This window comes from Rhinopithecus roxellana, chromosome 10 (assembly GCF_007565055.1).
Source record: "Rhinopithecus roxellana isolate Shanxi Qingling chromosome 10, ASM756505v1, whole genome shotgun sequence".
Taxonomy (NCBI): Eukaryota; Metazoa; Chordata; class Mammalia; order Primates; family Cercopithecidae; genus Rhinopithecus; species Rhinopithecus roxellana.
The window spans coordinates 27,269,068-27,296,512 of record NC_044558.1 but is presented as its reverse complement, the minus strand read 5'-3'; the positions used below and the strand labels follow the sequence as shown (position 1 = coordinate 27,296,512).

The 27,445-nt window shown below is 34.7% G+C and overlaps 1 protein-coding gene across 2 annotated transcripts in view; it reads right to left on the bottom strand.

The window, feature by feature from the left end:
- The window catches only part of NAV3 (neuron navigator 3), a 392,378-nt gene that overhangs the window by 264,702 nt on the left and 100,231 nt on the right, over positions 1–27,445 (bottom strand). For both annotated transcript variants that reach the window (XM_010359591.2, XM_010359593.2), the window contains exons 2-3: positions 11,500–11,617; positions 10,785–10,837 (exon numbers count right to left, since the gene is read on the bottom strand). In XM_010359591.2, coding sequence (XP_010357893.1) covers positions 10,785–10,837; positions 11,500–11,617 — 171 coding nt within the window. The remainder of the gene's footprint in view (positions 1–10,784; positions 10,838–11,499; positions 11,618–27,445) is intronic.

The following is a 27,445-nucleotide window of genomic DNA, read 5'->3' as shown; positions in this document are numbered from 1 at the left end:
CAAAGCTTCAGTTTCCTCATCTGTGAAGTGGCCATGAAAAGAATTCAAGTTCCCACATCAACATATCATGTGAGGATTAAAGATGCTTATAAATAGCTTGGCTCCATACTAGGTATGTGTGGGTGTGTGTGTATACACACACATATATCCACACTAGAAATGGAGAAGGGTATATTCAATTATTTATATGTATAGGTACTCTTCCTAAGATGGAGCTAAGCTCTATAAACTCATGTACACTAGAACAGAATCGTGTGTGTGTGTGACTAGCTGTATAGACATAGATATGGAAAGTTCCTGAGTATATAATCAGATAAAATCTTTTGTTCAAAACCCTACTATTCTTATTTAACTTACTTGATAATTGGAGAATTACGAACATCATTTAATATTTTGTATCAGTTATAGGTAATATTAAATCTTCATTATAAACTATAATTTGCAATAGTGTTATAAACATAACTTATTAAAAATTACATCAGTATTCACTGACCTGAAGATATATTCTTTTGTTTTTTAATAAATTTCTGCTTTTAAATTTGTTCCAGAAAACAAAACCAAACAAGAGAATTTATTGTTTTATTATAAAGTTATTAAACTCTTCTAAACCTAGAATATGTATGTATATAAACAGCTAAAGTTACATAAAACAACTTCTTATTTGCCAAATTCACAATTTTACCATAAAATTTATAAATCATTATTTGTCTTACAAGACCACTCCCTCTCCCAGTTTCCTGAGAGTTTATATCCCTGCCATAGATAGAAGAAACAAGTGTAATATTGAAGAATAATTCTTATTTATATTGCAAGTTTGGGCATAGGGGAAGGAGAAGGAGGGGAGCCAAATAATTTTTTTTAGAAAGAGCAATCTCAATCAAAATCCAGGAAGTTATTTTGTGAATATCAACAAACTAATTTTAAACTTTATATGAAGAGTCACAAGACCTAAATTGCCAACAGAATATTGAAGAAGTACAAAATTGGAGGACTGACACAACACAACTTTATGACCTACATGAAGTAAGTCATGTAATCAAGAGAGTAATCAAGACAGTGTGGGGTTGGTGATAAAATGGGAAAATAATGAGTGGAACAGAATAGAGAGCCCAGAAGTAGACCCAGATTAACATAGTCAATTGATATCCGATGAAGAAACAAAGGCAATACAATGAAGCAAAGATCACCTTTTCAACAAAGAGTGCTAGACGAGCTGGACATCTACATGCAACAAATATATAAATAAAAATAGACACAACACTAAAGACATGATGTGTAAAATAAATAATTGATAAGCTGGACTCCATAAAAATTAAAAACTTCTGCCTTGTAAAGCACAGTGTCAAAAGAATGAGAAGACAAGCGACAGATTAGCAGAAATATTTACAGAAGACACAATCATCACCCAAAGTTTACAAAGAACTCTTAAAACTCAACAAGAAAACAAACAACCCAACCTGGTTTTTAAAACTGGGGTCAAAGACCTTAACAGACACTTCACCAAAACAGATATAGTGAAGATGTATAAGCATATGAAAAGATGCATATTTCCACAACATATGTAATCAGGGGAATTCAAATTAAAGTTACAATGAGATGCTATTACAAATCTATTAGAATGGCCAAAATCCAGAACACTGACAACACCAAATGCTAGTGAGGATGTGGAGCAGCAGGAATTCTCACTCATTTCTGGTGGGAACGCAAAATAAAACACTTTGGAAGGTAGTTTGGTGGTTTCTTACAAAACTAAACAAATGTCATATGATCCATCAGTCACACTTATTAGTATTTACCCAAAGGAGTCGAAAACTTAAGTTCACACAAGAATCTACCCATGGAAATGTATAGCAGTTTTCTTCACAGTTGCCAAAACTTGGAATCCACTAAGATGTTCCTCAGTAGCAGAATGGATAAACTGTGGTACATTCAGACAATGGAATATTATTCAGCACTTAAAAGAAACGAGCTATCAAGCCATGAAAAGACACGAAGGAACCTTAATTCCATATTACTAAGTGAAAGAAGCCAACCTGAAAAGACTACATGCTGCATGACTCCAATAATATAACAGTCTCTATAGAATAGGCAAAACCATAGGGACAGTAAAACAATCACTGGCTCCCAGGGGTTGGAGCAGAGAGGATATGTAGGGCAGTAAAACTACTCTGTATGACACTATAATGGTAGACATATGTCATTATACATTTGTCTAATGTACAATACCAAGAGTAAACTTTAATGTGAATCATGGATTCTGGGAGATACTGATGTTTCAATATATGTTTATTAATTATAATAAATACACTACTCTGTTGGGTGATGATGACATGGGGGGGGGGAGCTATGCATGTGTGAGGGAAAGGGGTAGATGGGAAACCTGTACTTTTCTCTTAATTTTGCTGTGAACTTAAATTTGCTCTAAAAAAGTAGTTTTTAAAAAAAATAAAGAGGAGGAGGAAGTGGAGGAGGAGGAGAAGGAAAAAAAGAAAGAGCTGAAGATCCAAAGACCCAAATTCCAGACCTTATTTTGTTAAATTTATTTGTTAGCAAGTCTAAAGACAATCTGGCCTAGACTAAATAGACTAAATAGAGTCCAAACTGTAATTCTTCCACTTACTAAATAAAGGACACAGATTGCCTCAATGAGACACAGTTGTATTATAGGTTTGCTGTGATGGCTAAATGAAAAGTATAAGCAAAACATCTAGCACAGCACTAGGTATATACTACTGATGTTCAATAAATAAGTGATAATAACATCGTTGAACTATCAGATCTTTCTCTGAAGTTGTATGTTTCTATGTAATGATTTCCCAGTATTTCTTGTTATGTTTGAAATATGGCTAATACAAGTCAGGTGGGAAATATGATTTTTCAAAGTGTAACAAGGAATGTCAATATTTTTTCTGTGTCTATCCACACAATTCAGTTTAACTGAAATCATATTAAAATAATTTAAATATAATTTCATGAAGCAACTAGCTTTGGCACATCTACTAAATTTCAAAATACTTATCTGATCAAAGACAAATTTTGCATACAATTGCACTGAGGTTAAGTGAACAAGATTTTCCCTATTTTATTTACTCTTTTTTCTTATTATTTAAATAATTGTAAATATATAAACTATCACAGATTTTTTTCAGATAGAAGTATTACAATTCATATTGAAAATGGCTGCATATCTTAATATTTTGCTTCCTAAACTAAGATTGTTAAAATTGTCCTACTGTAAAATATTTTTCCACTGATTATTGTAAGTGATAATTTTATTAAGTTTGGCAGTGGGGGGTGGCAATTGAGAAAGATGGAGCAGTAAGTTCCTTAAAAATACCAACTATTAAATGTAAAAAGTTAAAATTATAAAAGGATTCTTATGAAATATGTCTTCAAATATCATGATTGTATTTTGTGTTTACTAATACTGGGCTGCCAATAAAAAACAATTTGTAGAATTTTAAGTACAAAAAAATCAGGATAAAGAATATGCCAATTATTTATTAAAGTGGTCAATATTCAAAGATATAGCAGAAACATCAACTACATTTTGCAATGGTTATATATGCATATATAAATTTTAATGTCCTTAAAAATTATATCTTCTCTTCAAAAACAAAGAAAAAATCTGTAATTCAAACCAAGTTACTTTATTTCAATTTCTATTTATCATATCAATTATACAAACAAGTATAAATTTTGACAACAATGAGAACAACATTTAAGCTATTTATTCTATAATATAAAGTTAATGCAACAAGGTGTTCTTGTATTTTTAACTTCTATTTAATTTCTAAGTGGCAGACCAAAGAATTCCCACAACAAAATGATTTCACATTGCTGTTTTTCTTTGTAAATTAGACTTACTAAAACTGAAGAGAAATCATCCTCTTTGGCATTTTTTTTTAAATCAAGGTAGCAAATCAGAGTTCCAATTGACTTTAGAGTTTATCTGTCCAGTTTCCTCATTGCAGAAATGAGCAGAGGCCCTGAGCATTTACTGAATGCCTTTTCATGGGTCACATATACAAAATTAGAATTCCAGTGACCTTTGTCCTTTTAACAAAACACACTGCCTCTTAATGCCTCTATGTTATGTCAACCACTTCATTTGAACTTGACTAGTGTGTGGAGCAACCTCTAGAGACAAGCAGATTTAAAAATCATTTAGGTGATATTCTAATAACTGAAATATATATTCCTTAATACTAGTAGGTTATACATATTTTTGCAAAGTTTGAATCTGTATAAAAATAATGAAATCAGTAAGAAAAATACAAAGTAAAGATTTTCATTTAGTATTTCTTTATAGATCAAAGTTCTATTTGTAGTAAAGCATTTGTCTTCATTAAGCTATCTTTTTCTAGCCATTCCAGAAGATGAATATTTTCAAAGTCAAGGGATCATGTGACTGGACTAACTTAGCAATATTCCACTCCTCTGAGTCATAGTGCTACAATTTTGCAGTGTGCCATATATAAGATTTTATTAAACCTTTAAGAGCATTCCAGTATTTTATCTCTTCCCTATTTGGTTAAGAACCTCCTCATCTTCTTATCTTACCTAAAAAAAAAAAAAAAAAAAAAAAAAAAAAATCCTTTAAAAGAAGAGTGATTACAAGCAGTAGCTGAAAAAAAATAAAACTTTAAAGGACAAGCTACCAATAAAAGCATGGTCTTTTTTTACTATTCAGAATAGTTTCACTTTCCAGATAAATATAAACATTAGAAATAGGATCAAGAAATCTCTATCCCAAATGGGATTAAAGATGTGAATTCCATAACAGTAATGATTCTGGGAGCCATAACCCTATGGGACATAGAATCAGATAGGCTGGAGAGATTTAAATCTAATTTTCCAGTTACTAAGAGTTAAAAAGGAATAAGGAGCCAAAAATATTCATATCAGCAAATTGTAAGCAACATATATGTTATACTAAAAACTTAGGTTGAAGGTTGTGACTGGAAAACAATTGAGCTATTGTGGTAAAATAGAGCCAAGAAAGAGGAAGGACAAGCTGTGAACTACATTTCCCAGATCCTTAGCTGTCTTACATAGTCTAATACTTGGTTTGCAACTATTTCACATAATCAGGTGTCCTCATTCTTCTGTGCATTTGTGAAGATCCTTAAATATAATGGTCTATTTAAAATTGTTTTTAAAAATGTCTTTGAAACAACTTTTACCCTACATGTCTAACATTTTTGTCTAAGAAACTTGCACTTGTGTCTCTGCATTCTAAGTAAATGTTGGGCATATTTTTGCTATTTTTAATTTGCTGGGCATTTGGGACATTCCTGGTATTTATAGTTTACTAATTTATTTCCTCATGTAAGCTCACCAAATTTGGGATGTGCAGTATATATTTTGAATCTTGATACCGCCCACCTAGGAATTACTCAACAGGTGCCATCCACATTAGTAACTTATCTTTGGATGAGGTTAAATTTAGTGTTGAGTAAGCTCCAACAAACTAAGTTCTATTTTCCCGGACCAGTTTAGTCTCAAGCTCATCAAAGGAAAATAACCATGACTTTGAAACTGAAGATAAATATGAACCACAATATCTCAGTAATTATACTAATAAACTGCTAAAAGGACACATTCATATTTTTTTAAATATGTGCTCTTTAGACTATGCTATTCAAAAGAATTATTGTAGGGATTATATATACATGTATTATATATATATGTGTGTGTGTATATATATATCTCCATACACACATACACATATTATATAGAGAGAGTTAAATTTTCTCCCTAAGTCGCGCACGTGCGCGGGCACACACACACACACACACACACGTGGTGAATTTTTCTTTATTATAAGGTAACCATGGCCAGGTGTGGTGGCTCATGCCTGTAATCCCAGTACTTTGGGAGGCCGAGACAGGTGGCTCACCTGAGGTCAGGAGTTCGAAACCAGCCTGGCCAACATGGTGAAACCCTGTCGCTATTAAAAATACAAAAAAAAAAAAAAAAAAAAAAAAATTAGCCAGGCGCGCTGGTGGGCGCCTGTAATCCCAGTTACTCGGGAGTCTGAGGCAAGGAGAATCGCTTGAACCCAGGAGGCGGAGGTTGCAATAAGCCACGATCACACCATTGTACTCCAGCTTAGGTGACAGAGCAAGACTCCATCTCAAAAAAAAATAATAATAATAAATAAATAAAGTAACCATTAAACCATTAGAAAATCACGTGAAAAGAAAGTACATTCATATATCTAAAATTCTGAAGTTGTTATATTAATTTAAATTCCTCTAGTTTCTATTTAACATACTTTCTTTTCTACTTTGAAATTATTTATTATATTTGATGTACACAAAATAATACATGTAATACTTATGTAAGTTGTAAAAGCAGAATAATAGAGTGCATTATACCCCACACAACTAAAGTCCTTCAAATAACCTGCCTCTACTTATGTGTTTTTTCCCTGTCCCAGCCATAATCCTTTCACTGGTAGCTACTATGGAGAGATTTGTGTTTATACAAATATGTTACATACATACTTTTTCAAGTATCAGTATCTTCACCCCGTCATAACCTTTTATGACATGATACAAAAGCAAATGTATCCCCATTGTTTTCCAATATAAAATTTTCCACACAGATCAAAATTTCCTCCTCTTCTACTTCCTTTAGGACTTCATATAGTCACTTACCACTTCATTTCCCTGGACCCTTTCCTCTTCCTCTACTGCTTCCTCCTTCTCTGCTTACTTCCTGCCTTGCAAAACCTCCCCTCAACTCTGTCTTCTTCTCAAACTATTTATTTATTTTTTCTTCTCTAACAGTATCTTAACAGGACACTCTTAGAAAAATTATTCATGACTCAATGGATATAGGCACTTATCAGTTACTTCTTAACACATTATCACTCTACAGAAGATGTTCACATATATGTAATCAATGCCTATCCAATTACTAAAAATAAATACCTCATTCCATTACACCAGCTATTTAGCTGCATAACATTTGACAGCATGTTACACATTCTGCTCATCTTACTTCACCCTAACTTGCTGGGGTAGTCCAAGTATTAGAGCTTCAACTACAGCATCTTCCCTAAGGATTAGCAGTCCACATCTGTGATTCTGTTCCTCAATGATAATCTCACTCTCTCAACATTCTTTCCCTTTCCTGACTCCTATACCTCTATCACATGAATATTTATATTTCCTAGCGTGAAAAACCTCAGGTTTCTTCTCCTGTGACTTTATGCAGACCTCCTGTAAGATTCCATTCTTGTCCATGGCTTCAACTATTACCTATTCTTTCAGTATATTCTAACCAATACCCTTGTCTGACCTTCAGAAACACACGTCTAATAGCCTAAAGTTACCTCCAAATTGATGTTTTAATAGATACATCAAGTTCCACATGTTGAAATATGAATTCATCACCTTCCCCCCTCCACCTTTTAAAGACATTTTTTTTCTGCTTCTAAAATAATCATCTTGTTTATGGTAATTACTTACCCATTCAAGCTAAAAAATTGGGGCCATTTTAAGCTCCTTGTACTCTCCATCACCCACATTCAACTGGACACCAACATTTACTTACTTTATAATCCCCATGAAGCATCTAGGGTGATCTTTTAAAATATTTATATGAGATCATACCACAACCCAGCTTTAAAAAGTCTTCCAAAGGCTCTGTGACTGAGTTAGAATACCATAGCAACTCCTTACTTTGGCCCCACACTATCAGGCTTCCTTGTTCCCTCCAAACAACTCTCCTTGTGCCTAATCCACAGATCTCTTCAATCTGTTTGTGGAATGCACCAAACTTATTCCACTCTCAGTCCTTTTTGTTCTTGCCTATGTAACTGTTGCTATTATTTATCTAAACATTTGCTCCTCCAGTTCTCAAGTGTAGTTCATTCAAATGTCGTTACACCTTGTACTTAGTGCTCAGTAAATATTGATTACATGTGAATTACCTGGCTACTATGGAAATTTATCAATACATTGTAGATTCATACGACAAAAGGGATCTTCTGTTCTTAAAGGCTTAAAATGATTCAATAAAGGTTAGCAAGTTTAACATTTAAATAAAAATAATTTGTGATTAAAAATAGTAGCAGACCTAATTTTACTTTATCTTTTGTTATTAACCTCCAACAGCAACCAAAGGCCACAAAAGACCAGGTATACAGAAAGAGGTGGCCAAAGTAGTGCTATGAGTAAGTATACCACTCATTCTTACTAATGTAGCACCTGCCAGTGTTATGCAATCAAGGAACAGGCAACATCCTGTTTGGAGTAGATACATGAAATTCTTAAGCCTAGTCATGCTATCATAATTATCTTTCGTTTTCATTCTTGTCTCAGTTAAAGTCTGGAATTTGTATTCACTAATACTGCTTACACAAATTTTTAAGAACAGAGGCAAAAATAATTCAATCAAAAAAGTTACATTTATTTCATATGCATTTTTTCTGAATCAAGATATTGAAGGCATGCCAAATTCAGATTCAAAATTCAACCACATCATAAAGAAACGAGGATCTAAGTCATTCTTAGTCAATATGCAATATGATTCCAACTAATGCTTTTTGGCTGGATAAACTACCTTTTTTATAGCATTTGCATTTCTCAGAGTTTGGTCTTTCTATTTTGTTTTAATCAGAAGTGGAAATATCAACATAACTTGCATAATATCTGTAACATGATATTTTGCAGTTAACAGAAATAAGGAGTAATAAAAAATAACAGAGTCTGAAACTCAAGAGAATCTTTTCACAGACTTGTAGAATCTCTAGGAATAGCTGTTTCCGATAAATAGGTAAAAACAGCATCTCTATTAACCATCGTTATGAGCTTTGCAATTTTTTTCCATCACTGAGTATAAGCTTGCCTGTTTATTGAATTCTCTGTAATCCCACAATCAAATTGGAATGATAGCCAAGTAGGTGAGAATTTCTAGACTTAAAATGTTTTATATTATTCAACACCTCCTCATGGTAAAAATAATGAAAGCAAAAGCAACCATGTTGGGTTTAAGAAACATAATTATGATTTTGGGGGACTGTTGAGCTTTTTAACTGAAAGCCTTAAAAATCTTTTAACAGGTGTTAATCTATACATGTGTCCTTTACAAAGTTTGTAGCAATACTATTCTGCATTGCATTTTAGTTTTGTTAATAAAGAATGTTCACATACATATCTCATTGTCACATTCTAATTAAGGTTCATTTTACAGATGAGAAAGCTGAAGCTCAAAGAAGTTACATATTTTTCTCAACATCACACAGCTTATTACTGTATCAAGGTCTAAATGTATTCTGATTTGGCTTGTTCACAGTAAAACCTCAGAAAACAACTGTAATTAATTCCCACAGAGTCATTTTTGTGCCCAAAGTAATTAGATCAGGAAGTTTTCTTTAAACTGAAGGATTGTATAGAAATCCTTTCTTTTACAGTGATTTTTTTCACAACCACATACACAGAGTTCATGACATTATAATAGGTCCTGGGAATAATTATTTTTTATTTTTTAATTTATTTTGTTATTTTATTTTATTTTGTTTTTTTGAGACAGAGTTTTGCTCTTATTGGCCATGCTAGAGTGCAATGGTGCGATCTCGGCTCACCACAACCTCTGCCTCTCTGGTTCAAGCGATTCTCCTGCCTCAGCCTCCCGAGTAGCTGGGATTACAGGCATGCGCCACCATGCCCAGCTAATTTTGTAATTTTAGTAGAGACGAAGTTTCTCCATGTTGGTCAGGCTAGTCTCGAACTCCCGACTCAGATGATGCACCCGCCTTGGCATCCCAAAGTGCTGGAATTACAGGTGTGAGCCACCACACCTGGCCAATTATTTTAAAAATAGACATGATAGTTAATCACTTTTAAAAATAAATTATGTTTATGATTTTGGATTTCAGTTTTCTGACATTAAGTAAAGCAGGTCAGCAGATTTTAAAAGTTGATAGTTTTTTTTTTATTCTTCCAAGTTTCTGACCACTAAGAACTCATTAAATTCATTTAAAATGCCTATTCTATGCTGAAGAGTTTTGGAGAAAGCTTCATCTTGTGGATTTTGGCTGTCATTCCTGATTGTATCTGCTTGATATAACTTTAGTTAAGGCATTTTATATTTCAGGTTTTCCTACAAAAATAAGTTGTGACTTTTTAATTAAGAAATAGATTTTTATCTCTGTAGTTTATTACTCTTTGACTTTATTATAAAACTGTATGTTTTTATTAGTTGATAAAGATAAGAGATAGCTGGGAAAGAGGTAGATATCCAGGCTGAAAGCTTTCTGGAAGAGACTATGAATCATATCTCAAAATCAGTCACTGCTCACCAAACTTACAGCAGCATGCCTTGAGAACTATTTCCAGAAGTGTTAAAGAGTCCATGTGTTTACACTGGACTTTGTTATGAACAAAGAAAATACTATTTATATACTTTAAAATGCACATGGCAAGGCCTGTTCTTTAAGCCAGTTGTTCAGACAAAAATAATCCACTTAAAAGTAGAAATGAAATTTACTACCATTAAGACCAGTGTTAAATTAAATTATGCAGAACAGCAGAACAAAAAAAAAGTCAAGGATCTAATAAGACATCTGGAAATATGTCATGTGTATATAGGAGTCACTTAATGATATTGATGTGCCTAAACTGAACCCACACGAATACATATGAGAGAATGGGATCAAATGGTTTCTTAAGCAGGAAGACATGCAGAAAAAAATAATATCCATTTACAAATGCATTTAATTCTGGAAGTGAAGATCAGCATTATATATTGAGAATAAATATGATTCTTACCATCTGAGACTGACTTCTAGGACATCCATTGATATCTTCAACTTTTTCATTTGCTAAAGCCAAGAGATAAAATAAAAGAGAGAAAAAAAGAACGACATGCTTAAGCAATGAAGTGAAACACACACATGAAAACAGGAAAAAAATACCAAGCAAAAATGCTCCTGCTACATATATTCTGTCTTCCAAGCAGTACACAAGAAGACACACTTGTTAACAGCCGCCAATTCTATATGCACAAATCAGGCAAAAAAAAAAAAAAAAAAAAAAAAAAAAAAAATGAGTGAGAAGGAAGTTGCTGCTAATTCTTTAGCCTGTGCCAAATGACTGCTGACATGAAGCCTTTCACAATTGTCCCTGTTGGATCAGGATACAGTTTCAAGGCATCTCAGAGTGTATGAGTTGCTCCAGCTAACGAAATACACACATGGGAGACATATGGTTTAATGAAGCATTCATTTCTGACAGTTCAATTCAAATGATTCAATAAAGGTTAGCAAGTTTATGTATATAAAGATACAGTTCCAGTTATTTAAAAGTATGGCCAAACTGCCTTTTTCAAACATCCTCACATAAACATTTCAATTAAATCAGGGGAGAGCTACATGAATCTCAGAGACACATGGACCAGTTCAGTAAGGCACTTAACTTAAGTTGTGCTTTACCAAAGAGATGGCAGCAGAGACTTTTATGCTTTCTTTCAGAAGGAAGGTCTTACCAATAATCTGGATGATTTCTGCTAGGAGTACTCCATCTGCAATGTCTTGTTGCAAGTCCTTGATCAGCCGCTTGTGGCCCGATTTTGCTAGGTAGTGGTTGGCCCAGTCAGTGTAAATCTGTTGAACAGAGAGAAGGAAAAAGTGAGATGGGGTGGGGGAAAAGAGAGACAATAAAATGCTGAAGACAAATGTTGGGTTCAAAGGGAAGCTATTCTGGATCACATTCCAGTTTAAGAAGTCATAGCTCTAAAGGAAATAGTTGTAAAGTAATTTCTAAACAGCTCTTTCCCCAACTTATCTCTCGTTTCAAAGGGGATGATTCACTCTTGAAATTAAGGGCTAGTCACTTGTGACAAAGCAAAACTTCCCTCCGGGATGACTACTGAGGAAACTCCCGTTGCAGATCAGTTTGGGTTTTCTCTCTCTTTATTGTTTCTATCATTTTGAAAACAATCCTGCCTGTTCATGTAAAAGAAAGCCACGTGGACTGATTTATATAGAAACATTACTATAAAAAATTGTGCTTCTCTGAGAAGACTATTGAATTTGTCATGTGAGATACTGTATGTGTGACAAGATTTTGGCATCATTTTATGAAATAATTACAAATACCTTCCTGTCTAAGATATTTTATTTGGATTGTCATCTTCCATTTAAGCCTCTTGAAATGTGTTTATATGAGAGAATAGGGGCAGCAAATGGAGTTATTACATAGAAATTACAATGCAGAATTCAGAAGTGAATTGTAAGGCACAAAATTGAGAATTTGACATAGAATAGAGGTGTCTCTTCAACAGCAGATCATGATATACAAAAATTTTACAAAAATAAAGCATTGTTAATCTTTTCAATTAAATAGAATACTTACTAATTGTAAGGGAAAAACTAAACATGAAGATTTCAGCTTCATGGGTGGTGCATATGCATGTATTAGAGGATTTATTACAAGGCAGACTATGATGTGATATAACAGAAAAATGAAATACTTGAAATGAGAATAGAAGAAAGAAAATAATATATATGCTTGTAAAAAGTATTATTAGAAGCACTGGAATTAGAACTGGAAATAAAATAGAACCTGAGCATGAGAAGCGAGGAGAAGGACCTTGCTTGCAGAGGGTATGACATATAGAAAAGCCGACAGGCAAAGAAATCTAGGACACAGCTGTAAAATCTGTAATTGAGGCAGAATGTCTAAAATTAGGGAAACTTAGGCTGAAAAGGTAAGTTGCATTTTATAGTCATGAACACTAAATGCCAAGCATATTAAAAACTTTTTAAACATTTCTCACAAAGCAAATTCACATTTAAAAAGTAATAATAATAAATTAGAAGTATAGAAACTAAAAAGTCAAAGTCTCCCACAACTTTCAACCCTGTCCATTTTTGAACAATTTGGTAGGAAGAATTCTAGAATTGATGTGTCTACACTCCACTTCACACTATACCACAGAACACACACACACACACATATATACCCATACACACACGAGATGACATTTTTAACCAAATCTGGCTCAAATTTTAAATATTATTTTGCAGTTTCAAATTTATATGTAACAATATTTTAACAGCTTCTCTAAGAGCCATTTCATGTATATTCATCTATTGTTAATATTACATTATATATAATAATCCCCCAGTTGATAGATACTTAACTTGTTTAAATATGTTTCTATTCCATCTAAAGTTGCAAGAGACAGCCTGATATATGTATCTTTCTGAACTCATATGCTAGTATTGTTATATGGCAAAAACCTAGAAATGGGACTGCGAAGTGTTTTGAATGAATCTTGGGTCTAAATATCACAAGATTACAACAAAGAAGAAAAAGTGTTCCTTCTATTAGAAAATACTAAGTAGTCCTACTGTCATCAGAAGACTAATACATACCTGGTGGTGATTAAGTTTCCTGAAAAATGTAAACAACTAGAAGCATCCTGTTGCATAAGAAAAATAAACATGAGAGCAAAATTGCATCTCCTTTTATTAATATCCATGATATCCATGTTGAAGATATTGAAGGGTAAGAAAAAATAGTTGCATAACTGTCTCCTGAATTAGCACACAAATACGTGATTTTTAGGTAGATGCTTTTATTTGGTAATAATTTTTCTCAATTAAGATTTGATTGGCAGGGCGCGGTGACTGAAGCCTGTAATCCCAGCACTTTGGGAGGCCGAGGCGGGCGGATCACGAGGTCAGGAGATCGAAACCATCCTGGCTAACATGGTGAGACTCCGTCTCTACTAAAAATACAAAAAAATTAGCCGGGCGTGGTGGCGGGCGCCTGTAGTCCCAGCTACTCGGGAAGCGGAGGCAGCAGAATGACATGAACCCGGCAGGCGGAGCTTGCAGTAAGCCGAGACAGCGACACTGCACTCCAGCCTGGGTCACAGTGCGAGACTCTGTCTCAAAAAAAAAAAAAAGATTTGATTATACTTGTATGATCATACATTTCTTGTAAGGATTTTATACTGTTCAGAATTTAAAACATTGAGCATACTCTCCTTCTTTACACATCATTTTAATGATAGAATTGTTTTGGCCTTCTAGTGGAAACTTCAGGTTGAGTCCCTGAGTTGTGTTCATCTCTCCATAGGCAAAGAGTGGGGCCATGGGGTGAAAAAGGATTCACAAGGGTGACGAGAATGAGTTTTGGAGTCACACAGATCTGACCTGAGACCACTTACTTCCAGTGGGACCCTGGACAAGTGACTTAACCTTCAGATTCCACTTGCTAAAAAAAAAAAAAAAAAAATCTTGTTGTAAAACAAGGAGAATGATAATACTTACATTATAGGATTGTGCCAGGACTAAATAAGATAGCACTTGTAAAGCATCTGTCACAAAGCTAGTCATGAAAAAACATGCTTGCTATTATTATCATCACATGGCATCTAGTTTTATTTTGTTGTGATAGCTTTCCAACAAACACTTATCAAAGTTATAATTTCACAAAGGTTAAGAAAATTGAGAGGGCAGGCATCAGAAGACTAAAGAAATTGTACTAATTGCTCCTGACACTACTTCTATCACTAACTCTTCCTGCCTTCCAATTCACAGGTGTCATGAATCTGTCTGCCATCTGAACTCAAGGAAATCTAAGTAAAAGATTGAGGCTGTCATATTCTCATCCAGGCCTGTAATGTCTCTATTGTGACACCACTTCCATCAAACTGTATTGCATTGGTTTTGTTTTATGATGACATTAATTATACACAAATATTTGTTTAAATAAAAAACAAAATGATATGTACTAAAAGTGAAAATAAGAATGCTTTCATTCTCCAAATGCATGTCAACAGTTCCTTAGCCTTTATCCTAATTCATCCTGGGACTTAGGTGTGAAAACAAATGGGAGGCCAGCTAGTTGGCTTCAAGATACCTTGTTGTTAACACCTGTGTTTTAGCTCGCCAATCATTTTTTGTTTGATCCAGGATTTCTTCCAGAGAAAGCCCAACCTTAAGGGCTTTGATATGTCCAGCATCTCTAATATCTGAAATTTTGCTCAGGCCATAGTTCTAACTTCAGCTGCAATCAGTGAGAGCAATGACTATATAAAGAAATTTAAAGCAAATTTAAAAATAATTGCTGCACACTTTATTTATTCCTTCTAATAAACAGCTGTGTCTTCCATAAGTAAAAGATACTTGAGACCCTCCAAGGAAATGACCAGAGGGGGAAAACCAGTGCCTTCCAGAAGGATATTATAATCTAGATGGCGAAATATTTCAAAAATTACAAAGTAACATGTAAACATATTTTAAAATATTATATACAAACATATTTCTGTCTTTCAAAATTGTATATGTGTAAGCTGAATAAAAGGTGGAAAAATGAGTTGTGTCTTTAAGGAGACTTCAAGCAAAGGACACATGGTATATAAATGTATTTAAAACTCATCAACAAATTTACTGTAATGCTCTGAGGAGAGAGAATACAAACAACCTTGTCAACTGGCATTAGAATGTGATCTTTAAATAAATACAACAGGATGGTGAAATCAGGTCCTGAAATTGGATTTGAACTCCAAAATTGCCCTTGGTTCATTATCACAAAAATAATAATCACAGTATTTAACCTCTTAGCTTCAGCTGAATGAGTTATAAAATGTGCAGTAATATGTTTTGCAGGATTATGCTATGAATTAATTATAGTTTTTTCAGCGAATAAATTGGTATAATTGGGAACAATATCAAACTAATCATAAATCAGTGTTTGATAATTTTTCTAAAAGGGTCATTGAGGATTTTAATCATGTATGTTCTGGCTAAAGCTTCCAATATGGTTTATCTCTAGATATCTGAAGCCAGTCTTCTTCAACTGTTTTGATGAACTTCAATGTGATAAATATAAATATCATCCCATCTAATAATTTTATCTCAAGAAATTCAGAAGAATTAGTGAGATTGCATTTACAAGAGGGCTACTTAGAAATTCTAGTACAATTGTATGCATAATCATTCATTTACCATAATTAAAAATGATAAAAATCAAAATTATCATGGTATATTTTACATGTATCAGTACGAATTTTAGGGCCTATTATGCAATAGCATGTATTCTTTGAGGAACAATTCACATTGATGGGATGTCTGCTCTGCCACTTAATATTCGTGCAGACTTTGATTGAACATTGATTTTCTCTAAGTTCCACAGTATTCTCATCTGTAAAATGGCAGTAATATTATACCCTACTGATATGGTTTAGCTTGGTGTCCCCACCCAAATCTCATGTTGAATTGTAATTCCCAGTATTGGAGGAGAGACCTGGTGGGAGGTGACTGAATCATGAGGGCAGGCTTCCCCCTTGCTGTTCTGATAGAGTTCTCATGAGATCTGTTTTTGTTTTTTGTTTTTTTTTTAAAGTGGGTAGCACATCCTGTTGGCTCGCTCTCTTCCTCTGGCTCCCACCACGTAAGATGAGCTTGCTTCTCCTTCACCTGCCACCGTGACTGTAAGTTTCCTGAGGCCTCCCCAGCCATGCTACCTATGGACCCTGCAGAACCGTGAGTCAATTAAACCTCTTCTCTTTATAAATTAGTCAGTCTCGGGTATGTCTTTATAGCAGTGTGAAAACAGACTAATACCTCAACCAATGGAATTATTGTGAGGATTTAATGAATTTATACTTTGGAATATGGACTTTCACTTAAAATTTATATTTGCTACATGATAAATATTGTTATTAGTAACTCACTGCTTTAATATGAAATATATTTCCATTAACCAGGAGAAGTTTACTAATATTATAAACCATTATTATTGTTAAACTCTTAAATCATAGATATTCATCCAAATATAGTTTACCTAACTAATTGAGGAAAATTGCAGGAAGTTGTAACGACCTTGTAGCTTCATCATTTGCCTCTATGATATTCCTCTCACAGTGCTCATTTCTCACTATAAATATGAGGATGAAATAGAAGGCAACGTATATGACAAAATATTTCTTTTGTGCAGGGAACCTGCTATGAAGAAACAACATCAGAAGAAGATCTACTCTGATTTTCCATGAAGTCCTAAACATTTGTGATGACTTTTTTTTTTAGTACTGACAGTATTACATACTATCTTTGTCACAGCAAGCTGCTCCTACATTTTCAAGCATTATTTATTTTACCGTTTGGTTAATGTTTTGTAAGTAACCTACCACTCAGTTGTATAAAAATGATTATGACTATTTTTGTTATTCCATGTACTACGTAGAGGTATATGTGTTTCAATGGGATAAAGTAACTTATTTTTAAGGAATCCTAAATAATCGAAGAAATAGGGAGAAGTAATAGGGGAAAGACTGCCTCTTCTATGAAGTTAAAAGTCTATTTGAATAAAAGTACGCTAATCTGTAACCTGATTAGAAAATATTATGATATAATCAGATGATTTAAAAATATTAGCTGAGCTAATTTTAACCCTGTACTTATTTAAAACATTACTGTTTTCCTTCAACATTCAAGCAGTAGCATTACATTTCTATAAGCACTGCTCCCTGGTATATTCAAATTACTGGCTTTGTAAAGTTAAATAGGTTCTTTTAAGCCATAACAGAAATTGTGTTGAAGATCAAGGATTTCTATGACAATAACTGGACTTCTACATCTTAAAAAATAGCAAAAGACTAAACATATAAAGTGCAACCAGAAATCATATCTTAGGGAAGAGTGATCAGTGAGGTTAAGTGTTTTTCCCACAAAAGGAAAAACTAGTATAGGGAAGAGAATTGGAAGGAAAAGGAACCCTAGAACAGACTGAAGAGGTTACCTCTCTGGGCTGGGTTTCAAAGTAGCATTTGGACTTGAGAATGGAATCACAAAGGACAACATTGACCACAACAGTATAGGAAAGCATACATTTTTTTTTCTAATTCCCCAAGAGCCATATGGAATTTTCCAGAAGAAAGAAGTGATCCTAGAGAGCACTTGAAATCAGGACACGAAGGATATCTAGAGCTGGTACAGAAAAGCAAAAAGGACACAGAAGATGTGAGGATAGGCTAGAATAACTCGAGTATGTATGACCGGCATCCTACCTTTGGGCACTCATTAGACAGCAGCCTTGGTGGGTAGCAATGGCAATGAGCAAGCTGTGTCACCTCTGGTGCCATGATAATAGGTAACCACAATCAACAACCCACCCCAGCCTATCACTGCAGAAAGAAAAGGAATAATCTGGAACTGAATGAGCCTGGTCCTCAAACACTGAGTTTTAAACCAGAAGTGATTATGTTACTTTGAATTGAGAGAAATATATTTTCCCCTACTGTACAGAGAAAGAGGCTTAAAAGGTAAAGTTAAATATTTTTTCAAAGATAAAATTTTGTATACCACAGTTTTAAGACTCAAAAATTCAAAAATGGTAGGCAACATTGGACAAAGAAAGTTGCAAAATGACAGTGTGGGATTCAGACACAATACATACTATTTTTAGATGTTTTGAAAAGTTTATCACAGAATGGATCTGCAGTTGTTGTTACAGAGCTGATATGACAAAAGATCTGTGAATGAGTGCCATCTCATGACTCTTGGAGGCCTTCTAGAAATCTCAATAGCTCATGTGGTATAATTATGAACTGAATCCATTAAAAGTTTTGGTAACATCAATATCATCACAATATATGTAATACATTCACCAACAGCTAGTTCACCTCAGTTTATATAGCTAGTTCACCTCAATTTTCACATCAAGGTTAAAGCTGACACTGTATGAAGTTTTTCAAAAATCTCAACTTTGGAGTTTGATTTAAAAGTGAATATTAATGAGTTGACTACCCCATAAGATCAGTGGATGGTCTATGAAGGCAAGTAAATTATAAAGTAAACATAAAGTGAAGTCTGATAATTTCCTTTTACATTTTTCTTTAATTCTCATTCAGTCTCTGACACAGTGCTGTTAAATTTTATCTCCTTAACATCTCTTGACCCTTCCACTCATCCATTGCTACTATCATTGCCCTGGGTCACTTCTCATCGTCTCTCACTCAATTGCTCTAACAGTCCTAGAAACCGTTTCTGAGTACAGGCACGCTAAGCATTAAACTATTCCATACACTATAGATAGTGATTGCTTTAAAATGCAAATCTGATCAAGTAATTTAAAGTCTTACTAAAAATCACAAAATAGCTCCCACTTAACTTCAGAAAAAAAGGTCCCTTATGAAGTCAATTTATTTTATTTTTAAGAGAAAATTAGTTTAAATAAAAATGGCAGAAATAATAAAACACAACTATGAAGGTGACAGAAGAATGATGATTGAGAAATGACACATAAAAGGATGAGCTTCGGCAACCAGAAAGAAGGGGAAAGCATATTCCATGCAGAATATGCAGAAATAATTAAATCTACAAAGGAACAGAGCTATGAAATAGCCTCATGATTTCAGAGAATTTTGAATAATTCTATTTGGCCAGAGCATGGGGAAAGGGCACATAGAAAGACTAGAAGGAAGAGGTCAGGAATCAGGTAAGGGTGGGGCAAAAAGCAATAATATCTAAAGCTAAGAAGGCTTTATTAAGATTTTTAGGTGAAAGTTTATTTTCATGTAGGGAACATGAAAATGACAGCCATGCTTCTGTTACTAAGCAGCTATGGAGTTTAGAGTCAAGTTTAGAGTCAAGAAAGTAAAGAGAGATTACTTACAAGACTTCTGTATTCTAGATGGTAAAATAGTTTTCTGCCCTGTATTTACTAAGAAATTGCCCACAGGACAGCAAAAACAAAAAATTTTAACTCAGATTCTATCTTTCATGACCACAATATACGAGTATGGAAGGCAGATGAAAGAAAGAATGATACACATACAGCAGAGTAGTAAAGGAAGATAGACCCACAGAAGCCTGCAGAGGGAGACAGAGTAATGCAAACAGAGTTCGCCACAGAACCCCAGAATGGCTCAGAAAGTGTGAGCATCAGATCAAACGGAAGGTAAGAGGAACCAAATTCAAGAGTTATATTACTGCCGGCCTACCCATCATCCCATCAAAAGCCAGGACATATTTTAGGGAAAATCCGGACTTACGGTTATCAGGAAGACAAAAGGTGAAGGCATGGAAATGAAAACAAAAGGATTAAATAAAATTATGTACACTTATGTCGAGACCCCAGCAACTGACTTCGCTTCCCAGGCACCCTCTCCTTCAGGAATATAGGATTTCATGTCCTCCACCCTCACTCCAGACAGATTTAAAAATCTGTCTTTGACAACAGTGATCATCCCTAAGATCAACAGATAGTGACACTTTTGGTACCCAGTGAATCAAGCAGCTGGTCATCATTATAGCATGGCCTGTAATGAGTCACAAAAGACATTAACAATTACGTGCATGCAAACACGCGCGTGCGCGCGCGCACACACACACACGCGCACACACACACACACACACACAGCTTCCAAGTAGATTATTATTATTATTTGAGATGGAGTGTCGCTCTGCAGCCCAGGCTGGAGTGCAGTGGTGCGACCTCGGCTCACCGCAAGCTCCGCCTCGCGGGTTCAGGCCATTCTCCTGCCTCAGCCTCCTAAGCAGCTGGAACTACCGGCGCCCGCCACCACGCGGCAAAAAATAATAATAATAATAATAATGATAATAATTTTTCTGTATTTTTAACAGAGAAGGGGTTTCACCGTGTTAGCCATGATGGTCTCCATCTCCTCACCTTGTGATCCGCCCGCCTCGGCCCCGCAAAGTGCTGGGATTACAGGTGTGAGCCACCACACCCGGCTGCTTCCAAGTAGATTTTTATTGTCTCACGCTTGATACAGAGAATTGAGGTTTACCAGGGATTTGATAAAATTCTCTGAAATAAAATGTAGATACCAAAATAGACAGATAAAAGGAAGCCAGAATAAAATACAGCCAAAGCTGAAGTATAAGAGAACTTAAAGGAAATTAAAATTAATACCCTCGGCTAGAAATGAGAGGTTGCATTCATCACAGGATGCAGAAGAAAATGAGTGATACACACACACACACATGCAGGCATGCACACTTACACCTACACAGAAATACACACATATATATATTTGAAGATCTAGGGATTAAGTAGAAGTTTTGTAAATTAAAAATATGATTGACTTTTTAAAGTTAAAAGGCTGGAAGGATAAATTGAGAAAGCTTATTGGAATGGAGATCAAAATTGAAAAAGATGAGCAATAATAGACTAATATAGTAATATTAGAGGATTCAGTAAGTCCAATGTCAAAAAAAAAAGTTAGTTCCAAAAAATAAGGTAAGAAAAAATTATAGGAAAGAATTTTCAAAGTGTTCATCACGATTAAGAAGATAAAAGTTGGTAACAATATCAGGGATAAAAAGAATATTCTAAAAGCTTCAGCAGGGTGGGGCACAAAGAAACAAATTTTAAAAGTTCAGGTTACCGTCAAAGGATCAGAAATTATGACATCACAAGTCTTTACAGCGACATTGCAACTAGAAGATATAGAGAAATTCCTACGAAATTCTGGAGGAAATTGATTTTCAATCTCAAATTCTATGCCCAGACAAACTTTCCAACAAGTAGGATAATAAAACAAGGAGATAATATACAAAAACATTCTAAAAGAAAAGAATTACTTTCATACATCCCTTGTAAGGAGGCTATCAGAAGTGAAAATAATGGAATACAACAAACAGGTGACCAAATGTAAGAGAGAGGCAAAGACGTTTTCAGGTGACGATAAGGGAAGTTCAGTCTAACTGCTATGTAACAGATCTAGAGAGCAATCATTTTACATGGAACAAAGAGACATGATTCTAGGATTGTTAACACTAGGGAAATAATAAAACTGATATACTGTATGAGAATTGGATAATAAGAAAAATTGCATAGGGATGGATTTTACAGATCTGTTGGAAACTGTTTAAAAAAATGTAAATATAGCTATAAAGTCAATATAAACCATACAAATAAAAAAGTGAGGCAATTATTAGTTCTATGGAAAAAACAACAAACTCTGTTTAAGAAAGAGACTTTGATCATGAGATAGTATTTGATCTGGTAGTGAATAATATTTACATGGGAATAATGAAAACAATACGGATTTCACTGAAAATTATAATGTAAGTATATTGGGAGCAGGGCAGAGAAGAAAGGGGTTATAAAGAAGCTAAGTTCTTATAAATCATCCTAAAAAGTCAATAGTCTCTAAAATTCGGAAAGTAGGATATTAAAGCATATTACTTGGAAATACAAAAATAATCACCATAAGAAACTGCTAAATGGGTAGAAATTCATTCTTTTTGTTGGAGAGGAGCTAGGAATAGGGAAAACATAGGACTGCTCTTGTTTGTTTACTTGTAGAACTTTAGATGTTATTTCATTTTAATATTCTGATAACAATGAAAATCATTCATTTAAAAATAAAGGTTATAGACCAGGCATGGTGGCTCACGTCTATAATCCCAGCACTTTGGGAGGCCGAGGCAGGCAGATAATTTGAGATCAGGAGTTCAAGACCAGCCTGGCCAAGATGGTGAAAACCCATTGCTACTAAAAATACAAAAAAAAAAAAAAAAAAAAAAAAAATTAGCTGGCCATGGTGATAGGTACCTGTAATCTCAGCTACTTGGGAGCCTGCAGCAGGAGAATCGCTTGAACCAGGGAAGCAGAGGCTGCAGTGAGCTGAGATCATGTCACTGCACCCCAGCCTGAGTGAAAGAATAAGACTCCATCTTAAAAGAAAATAAAAATAGATAAGTAAATAAATAAACAAAAATAAAAATAAGGTTATAAAAAGAGTCTGAGCAAAAGATGGTGAGGTAGGGATACAGAAAACCAAAGGTATGGGGATATAGAAGAGCCACATTTACGGAGTAGAATCAGCAAGACTTGAAAATGAAACAGATTTGACTCAAGGTGGATAAATTCAAATTTCTGGTTTGGATTAGCTAGATACTGGTGTCTCCCACTTAATAGTCACTCAATAAATACTAGCTTATAGCTTATAGGGTCAGTGATATGTCCCTGTCCATGATGCAGCCAGAGCTATGCAATGTGGTGGCTTTGATAGGCTAATGGAATGGAACTCTAAAAATGGAACTCTAAAAATTTATTTTTTAGGTTTTAAGAAAATATACATATCTTCTAATTATTTTTTAAAAAGGTTTGATTTTAGTTGCAAAGAGTCCAGGTCCTTAATCAATATATTAAAATCCTGGTATATCTAACATATTACTAATAATATATTTCCTATGAAGAGATTAGCTTCATAGCTAATTTGTCTTCAGACAAAATGAATAAACTACATTGATATGCATAAATATCACTTTTCATTATTACTGCATTTAACTTTTCAAGTACACTGAGAGTTATTTCCTACCCGAACAGAGAATTCACCGCAGCAGGCTACTGTACTTCTTTTGACCATAAAGCCTGATGGGACAAATAATGAACATCGACCTCCTGAACTCTCCGGCACCTACCCCTACCCATCCCAGTGACACTTTGTTATGCAGACATCAAGCGCACCATTTCACTCAGTTTCAGATTTTATCAGAGCTGAAATTATATCAATATTTTCATTTACAACTGCATTTATCTGTTTAAAATTATAGCCACAATTCATCAGCTTAGAATCTATTTACATATCTCTATTATTAGATTGGAAACAGGAAATTTTTAGATGACCAGAAATACAGGTAAGCTGACAGGAAAAGAAAGGGTAGGATTTACTATGCTAACTACAGTATGTTCTGATTTTTCTTTACATGCAGTTTTTTAATAGAGAAAAAAGCTGAGGCCGTAACACAAACCATGTCATTCATAGTCAAATCAAACCTGCCAGCATTTACTGAGCAGTACTGTGCTTGGCACCATGGGCAATACCAACAAGGATAAGGCACACAGGTTTTCCTTAATGAGGAAGGGAAGGAGGGGGTCGGGAACAGGTCAGACAATTTTGAAATCCTAGTGGGGGTTCTCTGCAATGATGACTGCCTCATTTTTCCTCCATCTCCCTTGTCCTTTGGCATTCTAGCTACCTAGTTCATGTCCAGATCATCATTGTGAGAACCCCTCAGCATTCATTTGAAGTCATGTGTTGTTCTCTAATCTTTCTTGCTGTTCCAAATGTACTGAATAGTTTGGAAACTGAGTCAGCATTTTCCTTCTCTCTCTCTCTCTTTTTTTTTTTTGAGGCAGAGCCTAGCCCTGTAGCCCAGGCTGGAGCGCAGTGGCTCAGTCTCAGCTTACTACAACCTTTACCTCCCTGGTTCAAGCAATTCCCTTGCCTCAGTCTCTCGAGTGCTGGGATTACAGGCACACGACCACCATGTCTGGGTAATTTTTTTTTGTTGTTTTTAAGCAGAGATAGGGTTTCACCATGTTGGCCAGACTGGTCTCAGGCAATACGCTTGCCTCAGCCTCCCAAAGTGCTGGGATTACAGGTATGAGCCAGCGTGCCCATCCAACATTTTCCTTCTCTAACCTTTGGTGATGCAGTCATACTGGGCAACCTAATGGCCAATATAGACAGTCAATCAAACACTCTGGCAGAAATAAAATATATAATGAAGAACCAACTACTTGGTCTTAAATGCATGGAGCCTGACTAATGATCTTTTTTTCTACAAAAAAAAAGATATTATATACATTTTTGAAAAAGGAGTTGACTATTATATTTATAAGGCACAATCTGGTGGTAACTTAAATTTTATTTCACTTTAATTGCATTTCCACTGCTACCGGCAGTATGACAAGAAAGGGCTACATAACAGTCTTTCTCCAAGATGTAGTGTCTACTAATAACAGTATTGAGAGTAAGCACTATTTTAAATACTTTAAATAGTTTAACTCATTCAATCCTTAAAGCTCCCTAAGATGAAGGTACCACTATTCCATTTTTAAAGATGAAGATTTTAAAACAGAGAGGTGCAGTATTTTCCCAAGGTGGCAACAGTAAGTACTACATAGAACACATACTTTCTGTTTCAAGATTTATATTCTCAGCTCATACAAAAGGAAATGCTTTATTTATGAGCCTTTCTTAACTCCAGCCTTCTACATTATTTCTGTTATATCTTATGTCCATCTCAAAATATGGAGAAAAGTCTCCTTTATTTGACTGCTGCAACATCTAGCACTAACAGAGAGCTCCATGGGGAATTCATTTTAACAATTTGTGAAGTCTAATAATGCAGGTGACAATATGAGCTAAAATCTAAATATTAATACCACAGAGTATGTTTTAAAAAACAGTTATGAAAGCTTTCCATTTCTACCCTTTTCTAAGAAAACAAGTGAGAATACTTGAGATTCTTTTACCTTCTTCTTGTATCAGTCTGATAAATTGATGTAAATTGTGCAAGTACATTCAAAGTAAAATCAGCTACCATCCTCCAAAGACCAAGTAACATGCTCTAAATATGCATAAGAAAATACAGTTAATGAAACACAAAGTTAAAAGGGAATAAATCTGTTTAAGCCTTAGCAGTTCAGAGTTTCCAAGCTTCTGACCTGAGTATTTCTCCTCACTTTCCAACAATTAGCAGAGAAAAACGGACTGATGGAAAGATTGGTTTAGCATAGACCATAGTTCTCAAAATGCAGTTTCTTGACCCACACATCAGAATCATCTAGGAACTTGTTACAAATGCGATTTACCAGGCCCCATCCTAGATCTACTGAATCCGAGGCTAGTAATGGGGCCCAACAAATGAGTTTTAAAAAGTCTGCCAGGTGATTCTGAACTGTGCTAATGTTTGAGAACCTCTGACATGGATGGAATGCTGTTCACAAATTACAAGAGATTTAATTATAATACCTTAAACTGTCTTTTAATGTAAAGAATATGGTATTTTAATGTAAGTGAGAAGTAATAAAACAGCCATGGCATATCTATATCTATATCTATCTATGTATTTATCTATCTATGTATCTATCTATCTGTATCTTCCCTTACCTCCCAAGCCTCTCTTGCTAGGAAGAAGTGCTTTGGAGAAAGAGAGGCTTGGGAGGTAAAGGAAGGTAAGAGGCATAATGTAAAGTAAGCATTGCCTACAACAATGCTCCTTGCAAAGCATTCATTCTTATGTTTTAAATACTTTAAATTGTTAGTGACGAAGATAGATATCTACCTCAAAGTTGTTTCAAGATAGGATATAATTAATTAATAATTTAGAAAGAAGTGGCAAAGGGATGGTTTACTTTCACTTAGGCTAAAAACATAGAACTTGGAAGCTGAGAGAGAACACACTGCCTGCTGTGTTTAAAAGCCTTTGTGAAAAGTAATGGAAATAAAAATGCAGTGCACAGAGAGTACTAATCCAGTCATCAGTTGACAGGGTGCAGTAGAGAAATTTCCAGGAAAAAGTAAGCAAATTTCAAAATATATTTGTTTTTTCAACAACTTTCTTTCCTTCTTCTTACATCAACTCTAAGCAAATATTAGACTACTTGGAAGATTCTGTTGGTCCCCAATAGAGGACATCCTATTTTCATAAATACTTGAAAATTTTAAAACTACAATAAATTTTAGTAAAACATTGGTGAGATCTGTCATCTAGTTTGCTATTTGCTAAGGACACTTCGATGGTTTCATTTTGTATTCCAATCATACACGGTTACGTATCAGCTTTCTGCAGTTGGTTTCTCTCCAGTGACATGTTGTAGCTCCACATCACCACGGGTAGGAGCTAGATCCACATACCTGCAAGACCATCAGCTAACAGTGGCTGCTGCTGCGCAGACTTCTCAAATCGCAAAGCGATACTGCTCAAAAATGAGCCAACCACATGACCACTAAGAGAGCGTGGAGACTTAGAAGTCATCGCATTAACAGCCACCCTAAAAACCCCCCATTTCATCCTAAAATCCTTTCATTTGTAATGCACTGCAATTGCTGGAATGCACAATTGTTAAAATGCTAAGGATTCCATTTGAATCTCTTACAAACTATTGGAATACATTAACTGAAGGAAAATAAAAATAAAAACAGAAAACATAGATTGCTCACTATATGACCTTGTACTTTTTCTATACAAATATAAGATAATGAATAAAAGTCAAAGATTTTAAATAAGCCCCAAATTTCAAGTTCAAACCTCTAAACCAAATTTTAGAGAATTTCCTTTCTTGTAAACCTATTCGTATGATTAAAGTTGACCTTCAAAAGATAGGTGAAATATGGTCTAAAACATTCATTCAACATGCAAGATACAAGAAGTAAAAATTCTCGCTAGTTAGGGAAGCAGACATAAGTCAATGTTTTGTTTTGTTTTTTCCAACCTTTCACCCTCCCCATCATTCCCCCACCCTTCAAAAAAGTAAAGTTAAATTTTTGAAGGGTTTCAGAAGTGGAAAGTATGGAGTCTGGAGTCAGAAATTCTGGGCTTTCTTCCAGGTTCCACCACTAACTACTGGATCTTGAGTCTTCTCTTTCATGCTAGGATCATATCCTTATCTACTCTGCCTATCTCATAGGATTATTGTGAGGATTAACTGTA